General features: G+C 39.3%; 1 protein-coding gene across 6 annotated transcripts in view; it reads right to left on the bottom strand.

Moving 5' to 3' along the window:
• UVRAG (UV radiation resistance associated) overlaps positions 1-17,774 on the bottom strand; it is a 312,994-nt gene that overhangs the window by 15,672 nt on the left and 279,548 nt on the right. For 3 of the 6 annotated variants that reach the window (XR_012015696.1, XM_072794668.1, XM_072794669.1), the window contains exon 14: positions 9,972-10,063. The exons of 1 other annotated variant lie outside the window; for it this stretch is intronic. Coding sequence is in view for 3 of the 5 variants with exons in the window: in XM_072794668.1 (XP_072650769.1) it covers positions 9,972-10,063 (92 nt within the window). In the remaining 2 variants the exon portion in view is untranslated. Of the gene's footprint in view, positions 1-9,971; positions 10,064-11,664; positions 12,732-17,774 lie in introns of those variants that run through there. 2 more of the 6 variants (XR_012015697.1, XM_072794671.1) reach the window with 2 other exon arrangements.

Below are 17,774 nucleotides of genomic sequence, written 5' to 3'. Positions count from 1 at the left end.
GTCTCTATAAAAAAGGTACACCTAAAATGTCAAATAACTCAGACCAAAGTTGACCTCCATCGGTTAACAGACTGTCCACTGAAGCTGAGTCTCAGGCGGCAGGCCCCACATGACAGCAAGAATGCACAATGCATAGGAAATTTTTTGCAAGTCATGTCCTTCAAAATATTAATTTGTCTTATCTACTCATTCAGATTATAAGCTAAACAACTGTCATCTAAGCAAAGCAGGAATTATCTTACACTTTTGAATCTTTTTTTGTCTCTTAAATAGTGCTATATGCAGAGGAGACAGTTAATGAATTGTTAAAAGCATAAATCCTACTTAATAATACTTTGCATAGTCCTTTTTAGTTTATAAATCGCTTAGACATGATCTCATTTGCTCCATACAACTATGCTTGGGAAATAAGGCTGGTGCTATTAACTCCATCTAAAAAAGTAATACTCAAGAACAATTCATGAAAATTAAGTGACAGAGCTGAGTTGGAGCCTACATTTTTTGATTCCCAAATCTAGTGTTCTCCTCTATCACACTGCCTTGCATGAAGCTGCTAGTTTAAGTTGCAGAGTTGAGAAAAAATTAAACTTTGAATAAAAAATTCCATGTATAAAGCCGGACAGATGGTTTTGAAATCCCACTTTTATCATGTCTTATTCTGAAAACATCACATGAAATTGGAGGAAGGCAAACACAGGGGGCAAACATGTTTTAGGCCAACCCGTGCTTACTTCAGGAATGGAGTCGAAACATATAATCATTTTTGTTTCTTTTAGTCTTAGAGTTCCCAGATTCTTCACAAGGTTTTATGACTCCGAGTTTCCTACCTCTCTGAGTATATGGGGTAGGATAAGCTTCAAATAATATTTTCACCAGAACTGCTGCCTTGATATTGTAGCAGTGTATTTTTCTAGTACTCTAGAATTGACTTTGGTGGATTTCCCTGTGGAAGGTAATAAGTGTTAGAAATTATGCGGCACAAGAGCTAGGAGATCTGGGGAAGGGAAGAGAAGGAGAAGGATGACCACTAACTAAGAAGGGGCAGCATCGTGTGATAAAACAAGAGCCAGATATCTGGGTTACTGGCCCCACCTCCATCACTTAGGAGCATCCGACCTTGGCAAATCACTTCACATTTCTTTTTTTTCTTAAGATTTATTTATCTGTTTGAGAGAGAGAGAGAGAGCAGAGGGAGGGAGACTGAATGCTCAAGCATGCCCCCTGCCCCCTACTGCCCAGAGCACAGAGCCCACCATGGGGCTTCATAATACATTACAACCCTGAGATCATGATCTGATTATGACCTGAGCCAAAATCAAGAGGTGGCTGCTTAACTGACTGAGCCACCCAGGCACCCCTCTCATTTCTTCACATGTGTTCACAGTCACAAAGACTTCACATTTCTAAGTCTCAGTTCTTTGATCTGATCTGAAATGGTAATCATCAGCCTTTCCCTCCACAGGGTTGTTGCAAAGTTAAATAAAAACAGAACATTTTACAAGTAAGAGACTTATTATTCATAACTTCTTTTTTTTTTAAGATTTTATTTATTTATTCATGAGAATACACAGAGAGGAGAAAGAGAGAGGCAGAGACACAGGCAGAGGGAGAAGCAAGCTCCATGCAGGGAGCCTGATGTGGGACTCGATCCCAGGTCTCCAGGATCATGCCCTGGGCTGAAGGCGGCACTAAACCGCTGAGCCACCCAAGCTGCCCTTATTCATAACTTCTAACTCCATGTGAGAGGTACCTATGAAGATAGGTACCAAAAAAAAGTAGGTAGGCAAACACATTTGTAGGGTACTTAACTCTCTGACTCCAGAAGGGTGTTATAAAGGACCTGGGGAAAGCGAGAAGGAGAAGATGACTATTTTGTATCATTAACATACAAGACAGCATGAGCCACTATTAAAAATTGTGACCAAGAACCATATTTTATACCTATTTGTAGATTTTTAAAGATTTTATTTATCTATTTACTTATTTATTTATTTTAAAGATTTATTTATTTATGATAGACACAGAGAAAGAGAGAGAGGGAGAGAGAGAGGCAGAGACACAGGCAGAGGGAGAAGCAGGTTCCCTGTGAGGAGCCTGATGCAGGACTCGATCCCAGGACCCCAGGATCACAACCTGAGGCCAAAGGCAGATGCTTAACCACTGAGCCACCCAGTTGCCCCACTTTTTGTAGATTTTACAGGAAAAACAAAACACCTGTAACAAAGAATGGATTAACATTTGAAATAGATAATAGAGATAAGAACTATGATTCCCTTAACCATCACCTACTTATAATGACAGCTACCACTTAGTGACTAGTGCTTTGTACCAGGCAGTATGCTAGATGTTTACATCCTCATAGCAACTCTATCAGGTAGGCACTACTGATTCCATTTTATAGATAAATTTAAGCTGACAGTTTAAACTTGCTTGAAGTTTCAGAGACAGTAAGTGGTGGAGTTGGCATTCAAAGCCACAGTCTTCCCAGGCTCAGTATGACTCGGCAACTGTTTCCTTAACTTGCTCAGTCCTATTTCCCAATCTTCACAGGCCCAAATCATCCTTGCACTCCAGGTCCACTCAAATGCTGTCTCTTTAGTGAAGGCTTGTCCCAGGTCTCACTACAGCATCCCGCACTGCCCAGGAAGTCAATGATTTCCTCTGAATGTTCCAAAGAACATTCTTAGAATACTTCATACTTCCTATTTTCTATTACATATTCTTTGTTCCTATTTCATTTCCTCAATTGATTATACCCCTCTTGAATCTAAGTTCAAGGAGTATATTCCATGGATAGAACAAGATGGATGGCTAACTCATTCACTTACATAATTTCAGGTTCCCTGATGCCAAACTGGGACCGCAGGATGAGTAAGACAGTCCTTAGCTGCTCCAGAGCTTAGTGACTAAGACTTGGTGGGAGAAGTGACCCTATGCTACCACGGGACCATATATGTATCTCAGTATCTGCCACTGTGTCTGTTAAGACAGTGAACGAATGAGGTAGGGTGCGTCTTAAAGTGAGAGGGAAACATCTGGATAGGGCAGAAGCAAAGGCAGGCTATTCTGGGTAGTGGGAACTTGTCTGAGTAAAGAACTGAGGTCAGAAATGAGTGTGGCATGTGGCGGGGGTGGGGGTTGGGGTGTTAGCGGAGAAGGGGTGAGAAAGCAGTGGAGAGACAGTTGAGGCACTATCCCAGGACCTGAATGCTGGGGCCCCATCACACAGCCCGTTCACAACAATCACAGCGACTCAGTTTTAAAATTATCATCTTACTGGCAGGCATCAAGTAGCAGCTTGCGTGTACATTCTTCCCTGACCATAATTCAGCACTACCATCAGCTGTGCATGTGCATGTCAATTTAAATCTTGGACTTTGTAGTTAGTAGTAAAAGAAAAATGGGATATTTAAATGGCATGCTGGTGGCTTTTAACCAAACTACTCAAGAGTATAACTTTTTTTTTTCTAAGAGTGTAACTTCTGAATTGAAATTCTGCTTTCAAAAATTGTGTTGTTTGGCAGTTTCAATGGGGTTAGTGATCCTAGGATGAGAAAATGGGGACTTCCTCTGGAAAGAGCTCTCATAAAGCACTGAGGACTGACTTGTGCCCATGTAAGTGTGTTCAAGAGGAAAAAGGGTTAATTTTAGGATTAATCAGGTAGATGCTTTTGATATCACATCAGAATCCTGTAATGTGAAAGAAAAAAATTCATGCCATTAAAGAAACTTTAATCATGCTATCTGTTCTTTAAGAAACAACACAAAACAAACAAGCTGTTTTTGACTTTGAAGCTTACCAAAGGAGGAATTCAGTGACTGACTGCACTGATCCTCAGCCAGTTTGAAATCCTGGACACCAAAAGAACATACAGCAAATCTGCTTCCACAGGGACCAATCTGTGAATGGTAACAACCACACAGAAAATGGAAGTGTTTTCTTTTACAAAAGATGTAAGAGGCTCCCTCAGGAGTGTGAGTTTTTTTACCCTCTGCCCTAAGGAGCATAGTCTTGGGAGGTAACTCTTTAGTCCACAGTTACTCTCAGAAAGTCTCAGATTTCCTGAGAGGCTAAAAGTGCTTGTTCCAGCTTTGTATACATTTGTAACTTCAAGCCTAGCTTCCTGCAGTGGTTTGGACTTGGAATCATTATGCAGCACTCATTTTGTGGGGCTTTGCATTTATTTACCTGTAGCCCATTATTCATTAGAGCACCATAAGTCATACCTGCTACTCATTCTGTGTTAATGTGCTTGGCACAGCTGGCACAGAAGGGCACTACATAAATGTGTGTGTTTAGGGCTTAATGGGTTTACTACATCAGTGCCAGGAGACCTAGATTCTGGCGTTATTGCTATAGGTTCATGGGTCAACCATGCTTGGAAAGTCATTTATTTTCTCTGTACCTCAGAAGTGAGAGTTGCTGGAAACTGCAGTGTTTTAGGAGAGAAAAGGCAGGCAGGCAGGCTGCAATGTGGAAGCATTTCTATGTAAGCATTTTGGGTAAAATGTCTAAAGAGATCTCAGGAGAAAGGACTCAAACCTCTTAAAATTCCAGTAATTTGTTGCAGTTTTTTCATTATAGTATTTACATTTTTTTCTAATTTTGTATTTGTAGTATTGCATTAAATTTCTTGAGAAAGGGTCCCAAATTACATAAGCTCTAAGTACCACATTCTCTCCGTTCTTAACATGAATGTGCACTCTAGCCAAGGTGGTCTGTCCTCTGCCAATAAAGCTCCTGTGCCTTTTCTAAAGCTGTTCCTTCCATATGAGGGGATAGGTAAGGATGGAGGTAAGAGAGAAGGAAGAGTAGGAGCACATCCTAGACAGAGGAACAGTGAGTCAGGAAAGAACTTGGTCACATAACTAAGAGGAGGCCAGGACAGCGACCATCCATGAGAGGAGGGAGAGCGGTATCAGAGGAGGCGGGGGGCAGGTAAACCATGGAAAAGAGTGTGAATTTTATTCTGGCCACTGAATCACTGGCAGTAATTAAGATATAGCTAAAATGTAAAAAGACCATCCTGGCTACTGTGGGGAATAAATAGTGGCGAGACAAGAGTGAGATGAGGGAGACACACCAGACTAGTGCAGCGTCGGTTAAGAGAAGTTGGTGCCCTGGCCTGGAGTGATCATAGTAGACATGGGGGGCAGTGATTGGATTTGACATGTCCACTTTGCAGGGAGAGATGACAGGGTTTGCTGATGAATCAGACTGGATATGGTAGGAGGGGAGAAGAGAAGGGCATCAAAGATCATGCCCTGTGTGAGCATTTGCTGACAGGAAGAAGATAGTGGAAGGACAGTTGCGGATATGTTCATGCTGGGGTGCCTGTGATACTCCATGGGGAGGCATCAAGAAGATCTCGGACTCTGCAGAGTTGGCAAGAGAGATTTACCCTGAAAGTGCAACTTTGGGGGTCATAAGTATAGGGATGGTTTTCAAAGCTGAGGGAATGGATGAGATCACATGAGAAGTGGGTAGAGAGAGAAAAAGAGAGAGGACCTAAGATGAGGCCATGGGGAACTCCATATTTAATGATTAAGTAAAGGAGAAAGAACATGAAAAACAGAAAGAACTGCTGAAGGGAGGAAAACCAGGGTACAGTGGTATTAAGGAAGCCAAGAGAGATGTTTCAAGCAAGGCCAAATGCCCGATGTGGAGCAGGATAGGATAAAGACAAAAAAGTGACCTTTAGGTTTTGTAACCTAGAGTTCCATAGGCATCCACCTAGATAAAAGGAATTTCAGTCTACTGACAGAACTGGGAATCAGACTGAAGTGAGTTAATGAGGAACTGGAAAAATAGAACATAAAGAGACCTATAATCATTAAATCAGTAGTTAAAAATCTGTACTTTCCTCCCTCAACAAATAAAAAACAAACCAGGTTTTTGCTAAGTTCTATCAGACCTTAACTATATAGATCATTTTTTACTTTATATATACTATAAACTACTCCAGAAAATACAAAAGAAGGGAAAGATCTCTATTTTATAAGGCTATTAAAACCTTGCTACCAAAATCAGACAAGGATTACTATATGAGAAAGAAAAATTCAAGGCTAGCCTCATCTCGGTTCACAGAGGTAGATATTCTAAAACTTAGCAAACTGAATATAATAATATGGGAAAAATAATTAATACATCATGACCAAATAGAGTACATCCCAGGAAGATGGTCTAACATTAGAAAATGTATTAACACTTATTAACATATTAATATAATAAAGGAGAACAATTATTATCTCAATAGATTCAGAATAAGCACCTGATAAAATTCAAAATATACAAACTCAGTGCATGTGTATATATACACACAGAGGAATATTACTCAGCCACAAAAAGAATGAAATCTTGCCATTTGCAATGTGGATGGAACTAGAGGGTATAATGCTAAGTGAAATAAGTCAATCAGAGAAAGACAAATATCATATGATCTTACTCACATGTGGAATTGAAGAAACAAAACAAATGAACAAAAGAACAGACAGACAAACCAAGAAACACTCTTACTATAAAGAACAAACAAATGGTTACCAGAGGGAAGGTGTGTGAGGGGATGGGTGAAATAGGTGAAGGGGATTAAGAGTATACTTATCAGGATGAGGACTGAGTAATGTACAGAATTGTTGAGTCACTATATTGTACACCTGAAACTATATGTTAAACTGGAATTAAAATTAAAAACTTAACAACAAAAAAAGGAAAACCCAACCCCCTCCCTAATACATATATTCATGATTAAAAAATAACAGTGTGCTGGGAATAGAGAGGAATTTCCTTTTGCTAATAAAGAATATCTATCCAAACTTGCAATAAATATAATATTTAATGGTGAAAAGTCAGAAGCAGTCTCTTTAAAGTCAGGAACAAGACAAAGCTATTCACTATCGCTGCTCCTCTTCTACAATAAAATATGAAAAGAAAAAGTAATAAAAGTAAAAATAGAAATGAAGAAACAATGCCATCATTCACTAAAATAATGATTGTATACACAGAAAATCTAAGGGAATCTAAGATAAACTGTAATCAACATTAGCAAGGTTGCCGTATACATTCTCAAAATACAGGGTAGCCCCGGTGGCGCAGCGGTTTAGCACCGTCTGTAGCTCAAGGCGTGATCCTGGAGACCCTGGATTGAGTCTCACGTTAGGCTCCCTGCATGCAGCCTGCTTCTCCCTCTGCCTGTGTCTCTGCCTCTCTCTCTGTGTCTCTATGAATAAATAAATAAAATCTTAAAAAAAAAAAATTCTCAAAATACAAACATCAGTGGTATTCCTGTATCCTAGCCACAAAAAAGCTGGATGCTATAATAAAAAAATTTATAACAGTAACCAAAATGGTAAGCTACCCAGGACTAATTATCTAATAAAAGATGTTTAAAACATTTATGAAGAAATTTTTAAAATGTCACTGAGATATGTTTAAAAACAGAAGGAAAACATATAAAGAGATACCTAGGGGGCACCGGGTGGTTCAGTTGGTTGAGCTGCCTTTGGCTCAGGTCATGATTCCAGGGTCCTGGGATCTAGTCCCACATCCTGCTCCCTCCTCAGTGGAGAGCTTGCTTCTCGTCTCTGCCCCTCCCCCTGCTCATGCTCTCCTTTCTCTCAATAAAATAAAATAAAATAAAATAAAATAAAATAAAATAAAATAAAATAAAATAAAATCTTTACAAAAAAGAGATACCAAGTTCATAGTAACAAAGACTTGATATCATAAAACTGTCAAATCATACAAATACAATTCATAAGCCAAGGAAAGCCAAACAGTTTTGAAGAACTGTAAGTAGGAGCATCACTCCTAGTTATTAGGAAAATTGGGATATCTTCCTTTTCCCTTGCTATGAAGGCACATGATCTAGCAGTAGCACTCCTGGCTTCTCTCCATCCTCACTCTTTCTTTGAAGACAAGGGTCTTTTCTGATGGCTGAATTTAGAAGGAAAAATAAAACCTGGGTATTCTTGGCTTAGCCCGTTCTGGTTTCCTGCAGGAGCCCCTGACTGCTTTCCACAGTCAAGGGCCTGCCTCTGGGAGAAAAGCCTAGGGGTCTCTAGTTTACCATGAGACCATGAGGGAAGTTTTAGTTTGATTGACGTCTTTGCAAGCCCTTTTTATCACAGATCCCAAACCACATTTTCCAGGAGGCTTTATCAGTAATGCAACTGACATTTTGATTTCTATTGGTCTGTCTCTTATATCTCCTCTCTTAAATGGCTCCAAATTTAGGGGGAGAAGGGATGCTATTTATTTGGCATCCTAAAACCTCAACATGACTTGCAGAAATTACATCTTACAATAGTTAAAACTTTGGTGTTAGCCCATAGACAGACAAATAAAGGAGCAGAATTGGGAGCCTGGAAACAGATCCAGATATAGAGGTAAACTTAGTACCCGAAGAAGATGGCATTATCAAACAGTAGACAAAAACAGACCCTTCAATAAATAATGCTGGGACAATTTGCTGCCTGTACTGAGCAAGATTCATTTAGTGACTCCTCAGGTAGTACTGTGGGTTGCCTCTTTTTTAAAAAAATTAGGTTATTTATCATTTGTGTTACAAAACCTTCCATGAATTTTAGATCTTGTTTCCAACTAGATCACAAATCCCTTGAGGGTAGAGCTAGAATCTTATACTTCTTGTTAAGTATAAGAAGAGTGCCTATCACAGAACTTTACACACGCAGACAACACTAAGTAAACGTCTGCTGGCTCATTACTATTTCACCTTAAAACTCAAGGTCTATCCCTCATGCCTGAGGGCATTCAGGTCCATATCCAGTACTAAGCTCTTCTAATTATTTTTACTTTCTGAGTAGAATTCTTTAAACAATTGTGCATTTACTTAACAGGAGTCCTAGCTAAAATCAGACATCCAGAACTTGCATTTTGTGGATCGCAGAGGACAAAAATAAAAAATGTCAAAGTAAAGGTCGTCAAAGATGTTACTTTCTCATTATTCTCAAGGCCTATCCTTATGGCACAGAAGAAAATGAAACCAATCTTGTACCTTATTTCCCACAAAGTTTTTCTGTCTAACCTCTTATTTCATCCTCACCACAAAGAGGTGAGATGAGCAGGGCAGGGATTATAAATGAAGAAATTAAGTTTCAGAGAGGTTACACTTTAGCTTCACCTGGCAGGTTAGAGAAAGATGTGAGACGAGGAGCCAGTGTTCTTCAGAAGAAAATATGCTGCTCCCAGCTATTTAGCTCTTAAGGCCTGATTTCCATTTACATGATTTTGTAAGTTATTCCCCATCATCCAAGAATTCAAACTTGAAGAATTACTAAATGGCTAGAGCCAACAGCTTTCCACTGAATTAAGTCAGGTGAACAAATCTAATGTCTTCTTTGCAACAGACCTTCCCTTGCCCCCTCTCTTTTTCAAAGAGTCAGCCTACTCTGACAAAGCATTTTTAAGCAGCAATTTGCCCTCATGATACAATAGGCACTGACATCAAGTATGTGCCTCTTGGTCTCAGACTAGGTCCTGCCGACACAATGACTAGGTCGTTGTCTGCTTTCTTCCCTTAACTCCCATGGTCTCTGATCCTGATTTTATTTCTGTAGTTTATGTCCTTCACTTGTTCTTTGATGAGGTCCTAGTCGCTCCATGTCTCTCTTTTATGAATCACATTGGCTGTTCTCCAGTCTCTGCCTCAGCAATGCACTCAAGGATTCCTCGCCCAGCCAACCTCCCAGTGTGCAAACAATATCCACCCAACCTCTCAGTGTGAAAACAGTATCTGCTTGAGCCCACTCCCCTCCTAAGGGTGCTTCACCCCACTTGGCCAGGCCAGGGTGTAGACCCACACATGTACAATGGCTGCCTTTCCTTTTCTTCAGGTATCTTAATAAAGAAGGAAACAAAGAAAGCAGGTGAGGAGCAACGTGGAAGCCAGGAAAGTGTCTCTGGATGATTATCCACACTCCAGTTTCTGAGTGTCAGAGATAAAAGTACTCACCACCTGACCATTAGTCCATGTTCCATGAAGTTTTTCAGGTTAGGGAGGGTTTGCCTCAAGTCTGGAGTCCCTAGTCCATGTTGATATCTTAGCTGTGAAGATGGAAAAATAAAATTAAAAGAAATTCTGGCAGATACTAGGCAACATTTCCCAAACATGATCCATCCATTCATTATTTTTTCTTCTTTTGAACTGTAAAAGAGGAAATGAAAATGTATGAACCTAATATCATTGACTACACTTTTGAGATGATATTTAAAGGTAGCCTCTTAGCCTCTTGGGTGGCTCAGTTGGTTAAGGAGTTAAGTGTCTGCCTTTGGCTCAAGTCATGATCCCAAGGTCCCCCTGCTTGTGTATGCACATACGCGCTCTCTCTAATAAATAAATAAAATCTTAAAAAAACCCCTAAAGGTAGCCTCTTTGTCTCCTGCTCCTTTGTCTCCTGAAGCTGGAAAAAAAAGAATGGCCAACTATGGAATTAGCATATTTCAAAGAGTCCTTAGGGTTTGCTAACATCAACTCCAGGGACATATACCATAAAACCAGTATTTTGTTTTATTTTTAAAAAAGATTTTAGTTATTTATTTGAGAACATGATTATGAGGGGGAGGGAGGAGCAGAAGAAGAGAGAGAAGCAACTACCAGCTGAGCAGGGAGCCCAATACAGAGCTTGATCCCACAATCCCGGGATCATGACCTGAGCCGAAGGCAGATGCTTAACTGACTGAGCCACCCAGGCACCCCTCAGTATTTTGCTTTAGATACTGAACGTCTGGCATGATGTATTCTGGGCACATCTAGCCCATCTTTCACTGACCCTTCCCCTTTGTATAACCAAGGGTAAGCATCATGTTGTGTTCACCTCTAATCCCCAAGAGAGTCTGACAGTGCTAGCACTCAATTTTTAGTGTTTATTAAACAAATAAATAGCAAGCCACTTTTGAGGACGCTGTGCTCTGTTTTTCTCTTGGATTCCTAACTTTCCTTTTTGTTTACAACCAGTACACAGAGCTATAGAGCCCATTTGAAAACACTATGGGGGGGATCCCTGGGTGGCTCAGTGGTTTAGCACCTGCCTTCGGCCCAGGGCCTGATCCTGGAGTCCTGGGATCGAGTCTCACATCAGGCTCCTTCCCTGGAGTGTGCTTCTCCCTCTGCCTGTGCCTCTGGCTCTCTCTCTCTCTCTCTGTGCCTCTTATGAATAAATAAATAAAATCTTAAAAAAAAAAAAAAAGAAAACACTATGGTCTGTGGATGGACCTGGTCTTAGTTTTAATTATTTCTGCTAGAGCTGATTTTCTAACATTAGGTCCTTCTAGTGTACCTTGGATAACTCACTAAATGGTTTTCATCTGTCTGCTCCACACCTTCTCTCACTCTGTCTCTGAATACCACTTGCTTCCTTAACTAGTTATGACAGAGATCTGAGGTAAATATATGTGCATATTCAAATACATGCTTTCTCTCACACACATAGAACATCAAAAACACAGTAAATATACAGTAGAAATTTTCAAATGACATAATATAAATGAAAAAAATACTCTAAACTGTGTACTGGTGTACAACCATGAAGGATAATAACTCTGAACTTTTACTTTTCCAGCACCTAACTTTAAAAGTGGCTATGTCAAACTTCTAAATATTTTCCTCTCTTAAAAAATAAAACCACTATGAACAAAAAATACCAAAGTTTTCTTCTGCTTGTATCTAGTACTTAACTCATTTTTTTTTTTTTTTGGTTTTGTTTTTACTTAGTGTGAGTGACACTTAACAAAGAGAAGAGTTTACTCTTACTACTTTGAACTTTTAAAGGGAAACTCCCAAGCCTAATCAGATCTCTTGAATGGTCTGAATATACACATAAAGTAAGGAAGTAAGAAACATAGAATGTTAAAGCTGAAATGTATTTTGAGTATTATTTAAGCCAATCCTTTCCTTTTGCAGGTGGGGAAACTGAAGCCCAGAAAGGGGAAATAAATTCTCCAGGGCCCCATGTTTCAATAGCAAAGACATTATTAGCTAAAGCCTTATTCTCACAACCATGCTATTCCACCATCTACCCCAAAATCTGAGAGGAAAATTGGTTGAAATGCTTGAGAAGACAAAGGGAAAATATTCTTTTCCTTTTCCAAAGCTAGCCTGGTGACCTAAATCACCTCCTGAGATTTGCTGACCTTGAATTATAAGATCTACTCCATATTAAATGACATCATTTCTTACACTAATATAAAAGCATTTTTTCCATACATTGATAAAAGTAAAGTGGCTGATATCCCAATGTGACATTCCTGAATTCATTGTTTCAATAAAAAAGTCAAATTGTTTACACATGGCATGGAAATTTCACCTGTGATTCATACTGAAAAATATTAAATATCAAAAAACCCCCGAACCCATACTGAAATAACACTAAGCTATGTGTCCCTGAGCCAGTACACAGCCAATTGCCTGCCCCAAGCTCCACAATGGAAGGTGGGTGTTGAATTCTTTTCAGAGACCACAATGAAAATTTTTCTTCAAGTCTGATTTCAACCAAAAAAGGAAACTGTGGGAATGTCAAGCCTCTACCCAGGTCTTAACTCTTCATTTGCTATATAGCATTATCATTTTTATCACAGAATCATACGATATTTTAACTTAAAGAGATCCTGCAGATCATCTTTCCAACATCTTTCCTTTCATAAATGAAGAAACGAAGGCTCAGTAAGGCAAGTGTCCTGCCCAATGTCACAGAGTTGATGAGGAACAAAGCCAAGCCTAGAATTTTAAAAAAAATTTTATTTACTTTTTAAAATCCAAGTATAATTAACATATATATATGCTGTATGATAAATATTGTATCAATATAATTAATACTGAGTCAATATTCATGATGTATAATGATTCAACAATTCTATGCATTACGCAGTGCTCATCGTAAGTATGCTCTTAATCTCCATCACTTATTTTAACCCCTCCTCCCTCCCTTCTGGTAACCACCAGTTTGTTTTCTGTATCTCAGAATCTGTTTTATTTTTATTTTTCAAAGATTATTTATTTATTTATTCATGACAGACACAGAGGGAGAAAGAGGCACAGACACAGGCAGAGGGAGCAGCAGGCTCCATGCAGGGAGCCCGACATGGGACTCAATCCCGGGTCTCCAGGATCACGCCCTGGGCTTAACGTGGTGCTAAACCACCGAGCCACCCAAGTTGCCCTCAGACTGTTTTATGGTCTCTTTTTTCCTTGTTCATCTGTTTTGCTTCTTAAATTCCACATATGAACGAAATCATATAATAACTATCTTTCTGACTTATTATACATTGAATTATGGCCTCTAGGTCTATCCATGTTGCTGCAAATGGCAAGATATTCCATTGCATATATGTATATATGTGTGTGTGTGTATATATATATATATATAATATCTTCTTTATCCATTCATCTATGTATGGACACTTGAGTTGCTTTCATATCTTGGCTATTTTAAATAATGCTTCAATAAACAAATAAACATACAGGTACACATATCTTTTCAAGTTACTATTTTTGTTTTCTTTTTTTTAATCTTTTTTTTTAATTTTTTATTTATTTATGATAGTCACACACAGAGAGAGAGAGAGGCAGAGACACAGGCAGAGGGAGAAGCAGGCTCCATGCACTGGGAGCCCGACGTGGGATTCGATCCCGGGTCTCCAGAATCGCGCCCTGGGTCAAAGGCAGGCGCCAAACCGCTGCGCCACTCAGGGATCCCCTATTTTTGTTTTCTTTAGGTAAATACCCAGTAGTGGAATTACTGGATCACATGGTATTTTTATTTTTAATTTTTGGAGGAACTTCCATACTGTTTTCCACAGTGGTTGTACTAGTTTGCGTTCCCACCAACAGTGTATGAGGGTTCCTTCTTCTCCATATCCCTGCCAACATCTGTTGTTTCTGGTGGTTTTGATTTTACAAGGCTAGAATTTCTTAAAAACAACTCCGAATTCTTTCTACCATGTCATCCTTTTAATTTTCAATACATGAAACAAAAAAAATTACATATAATACATATATATTACATTTTAAAAATAAATTACTTGTACTGTCTAATAAGTCTAAACTGCTATAAGGCTTATAATGAAAAAGCAAATTCTTTGCTCTTCAGTAGCAACTACTTTTAGCTGTTTCTTCTTTACCTTCATATTTCTAAGTAATATGATTGTATTAATTTTCCTATTCTTTCATATTCTTTCTGCTTTAGATATCATCTACTGTCTTCCTATTATGAAAAGTAAAAATTCAGCTCATTTATATTACTCTCCTCTTACACAAACATTTTATACCCTCACCCATACATCATCTATGGACTTTTTATTAAAGAATATGAGGATTTAACTACTCTCCCAGATAAGTTCTCCTTATCCTCAAGATATTCAGTACCACATTTTTGTTAGATCAATATTTAGGGCTTATTGTACCTGCAGAAATATTGTTCACTGCCTAGCCATGTAATATACTATTCCTTTTTTTGAACCTTTATTTATATTTATTTACTTAAGATTTTATTTATTCATTCATGAGAGAGAGAGAGAGCGAGTGAGAGCGAGAGAGAGGCAGAGACACAGGCAGAGGGAGAAGCAGGCTCCATGCAGGGAGCCCGACATAGGACTCGAACCTGGGAATCCAGGATCACGCCCTGAGCCAAAGGCAGGTGCTCAACCACTGGGCCACTCAGGTGTCCCTTGAACCTTTTTTTAAAAAGGTTTATTTAGGGATCCCTGGGTGGCGCAGCGGTTTAGCACCTGCCTTTGGCCCAGGGCGCAATCCTGGAGACCTGGGATCGAATCCCATGTCGGGCTCCCGGTGCATGGAGCCTGCTTCTCCCTCTGCCTGTGTCTCTGCCTCTCTCTCTCTCTCACTGTGTGCCTATCATAAATAAATTAAAATTTTAAAAAAAGGTTTATTTATTTGAGAGAGAGAGAGTGGGGGTGGGGAAGGCAGAGGGGAGGGAGAGACAATCTCAAGCAGGCTCCATGCTTAGTACAGAGCCCAACTCAATCTTACCACCTTGAGATCATGACCTGAGTGAGCTGAAACCAAGAGTCAGAGGCTCAACGGACTGTGCCACCCAGGCACCCCTGTACTTTTTTGTTTTTCCTTAAGTGATAATTGTCATTTTTCCTACTTGTGGAGTACCTATTTTGATGGCAGTATTACTTGTGTACTTATATACTTATCACTAGATCCTCCCCAAACTAGGATCAAACCTTGAATGATAATTTTCCTGGGTATAGAATTCAAAGCTGAAATAATTTCCCTTTGGAATTTCTAAAATATTGTTTCACTGTCACTTAACTATACACATGGCAGCCAAGAAATGTGATAATATTCTAATTCCCAGTCTTTCGTATGTGAGCTGATTCTTCTCTTGGGAAGCTTGTAGCGTTTTATTCTTTAACCTCAGTATTCTAAAATCTCACAGTCCTAAACTTCTGTTTGGGTCTTTTTTCATCTGTCCTGTTGAGCACTTTGTGTGTCCTTTCATTTCTTTTTTTATACTTTTTAAAAAATTTTATTTATTTATGATTCACAGAGAGAGAGAGAGAGAGAGAGAGAGGCAGAGACATAGGTAGAGGGAGAAGCAGGCTCCATGCAGGGAGCCCGACGTGGGATTCGATCCCGGGTCTCCAAGATCACGCCCTGGGCCAAAGGCAGGCACCAAACCGCTGCGCCACCCAGGGATCCCCTTGTGTGTCCTTTCAATGTGAAGCTGCTTATCCCCTAATTCTGATTATTATTGTTGTTGTTTTTGTTATTAGCAGCCGCAGCATTGTTTTGTCATCTCCTTCTCCACTTCCTGTTACTTCTGGGTCTCTTTCTTCTTTTTCCTCCTCTTTTTAGACTTTAAAAAACAGGCATTACAAATGGACTTTAAAAAGCTGATCAGAGTTTATATACTAGCAGCGCTTGCAGACTAGGGGGTTTCACTGTAGACTGAGTGGATTGAAACCTAGCTCTTTCTGTGGGGCACATGTCAATCCCAGTAGCTTTCATTGCTGGGACTCTATTTCTCCAGAGGGAATCTCAATCTTCTGTCTAGGAGTATAATCTGGATCCCATTCTGAGATTTAAAGTAGGAAAAACTGGTTCAGGGGAATTCAGTGTTGGTATGTTGGACTCTACTGAATCCCACCCATTGTTCTCACTTTACTGAATCCCATTATTTTTAGTAAGGCATCTTACTTCTTGCCCCAATATACCAGCAGTTCAGAGTTCAGAGCTTCTTTGGTTCAATGTTTTCAGGAAGTAAACCTCCATTCTCCCACTGGGGTGTGTGCAGGGACAGTTGCTTGGCTATACGCAGGGTGAGTGAAGTGAACTGAGAATCTTCTCTTTGTGTATAGACTTTCAACCAGTCCTCCTGCTTTTTGACCTACTCCTTACCCTGCGCTCTATGATGCCTCTAAATCCTGTCCTTCTGGAGTCCTATGGTTTGAATTACATCGATACTTGAAGGCTTAGGTTTTGGTTTTCTCTATTTTGCCAACTCCGTTTATCACTCATTTATCTGTTGGCATTCTTCTAAAATTTTGTTGATTATCACTCACTCTTGTCTCTTCTGTTCTTTTCATCCTCACGAGTTTGCAAGTTTGAATTGTTTTATCTTTATTAGTAGCATTTCATTAGGGAGCTGACATAAAGGAATATATTTGATTTGTGTATCATGCAGTCCCCTATATATACAACTGCTTTTCAGTAGTAGCTAACAACCTTCCTTACAGTCTTTTCCAGAGCACTCAACAGAGTTCTATTTCCTGTCTTTAAGGCTCTCTCTAGGCATCCTCCAACTGCCATATTCTATCCATCCTCGAAGAGATAACACAAGTTCCATTTCCTGTAGGTGACTCTCTGACTATTCCAGGATAAGGGAGCATTTAACCCCTTTCCCCAAATCCTTTCCTATACCATATTTGCATATGCTGTCTTTGGAAAGCATATGCTTAACTGAGTAGGTACTTGATAAATATTTGTTAATTAATAAATTAAATCAAAGCTGTATGGGAGAGAATGAGAGGCATCATGACACACTGTGATGAGCTTCAATGCAAAAGATATGGATGTGAATAATAATGCTGTAACTTGTTCGTTTGACTTTGACTAAGTCATTTCGCTTCTCTGAAGAGTTTCAGTTTCCTTACTGGTAAAATGTGGAATACTGTCTTACAGAGGTGTTGTAAAGTTTAAATAAGATAAAGTGCATAGAGTACACCAAACAATATCTGGTACATAGTAAGTGCTCAATAAACTATACTCTTTATATTATCATTATCATAGCATCTACCATAGGCTGGGCATAAAATTGGTGCTCAATGATGGCTTATCACTTAACTAATTAGAATGAGAATCAGAAAAGGGACAAAGAGAGTTCAACTCAAAGGGAACAAATCTTAAGTTCATTGTTCACTTTTTTAAATGCTAACTTTTACTAATTTACTAAGCTTCTGACTGCAAGCACCCCAAAGAAGCAGCAATGAACACGATACATGTCAATATCTTTAAAACAATTGCACAGGGAAATGGAAAGACTGATTCATGAAGTGGGTGATCAGAAGATCTAGGGGACGGAGCTCTGCTGTATGATCATGAGCGAGGGCTAGCCAAAGAATTTTCAAACTTCTTTTTTGTAGCCCTGGAATCCTTTGTTCACATTTAATATTATCTCTAGAAGCCCAAAGTGGAGAATAAATAGGGAACTGCTCTAACTGTAGGAAGTGGTAGAGTCGAGTTGGAGCCCAGGCAGGTATCTCATTTTGCAGGTTCAATGATCCTGAACAA

The sequence above is a fragment of the Canis lupus genome, chromosome 23 (assembly GCF_048164855.1).
Source record: "Canis lupus baileyi chromosome 23, mCanLup2.hap1, whole genome shotgun sequence".
Classification (NCBI taxonomy): Eukaryota; Metazoa; Chordata; class Mammalia; order Carnivora; family Canidae; genus Canis; species Canis lupus.
This window is presented reverse-complemented; position numbering and strand designations above follow the sequence as displayed.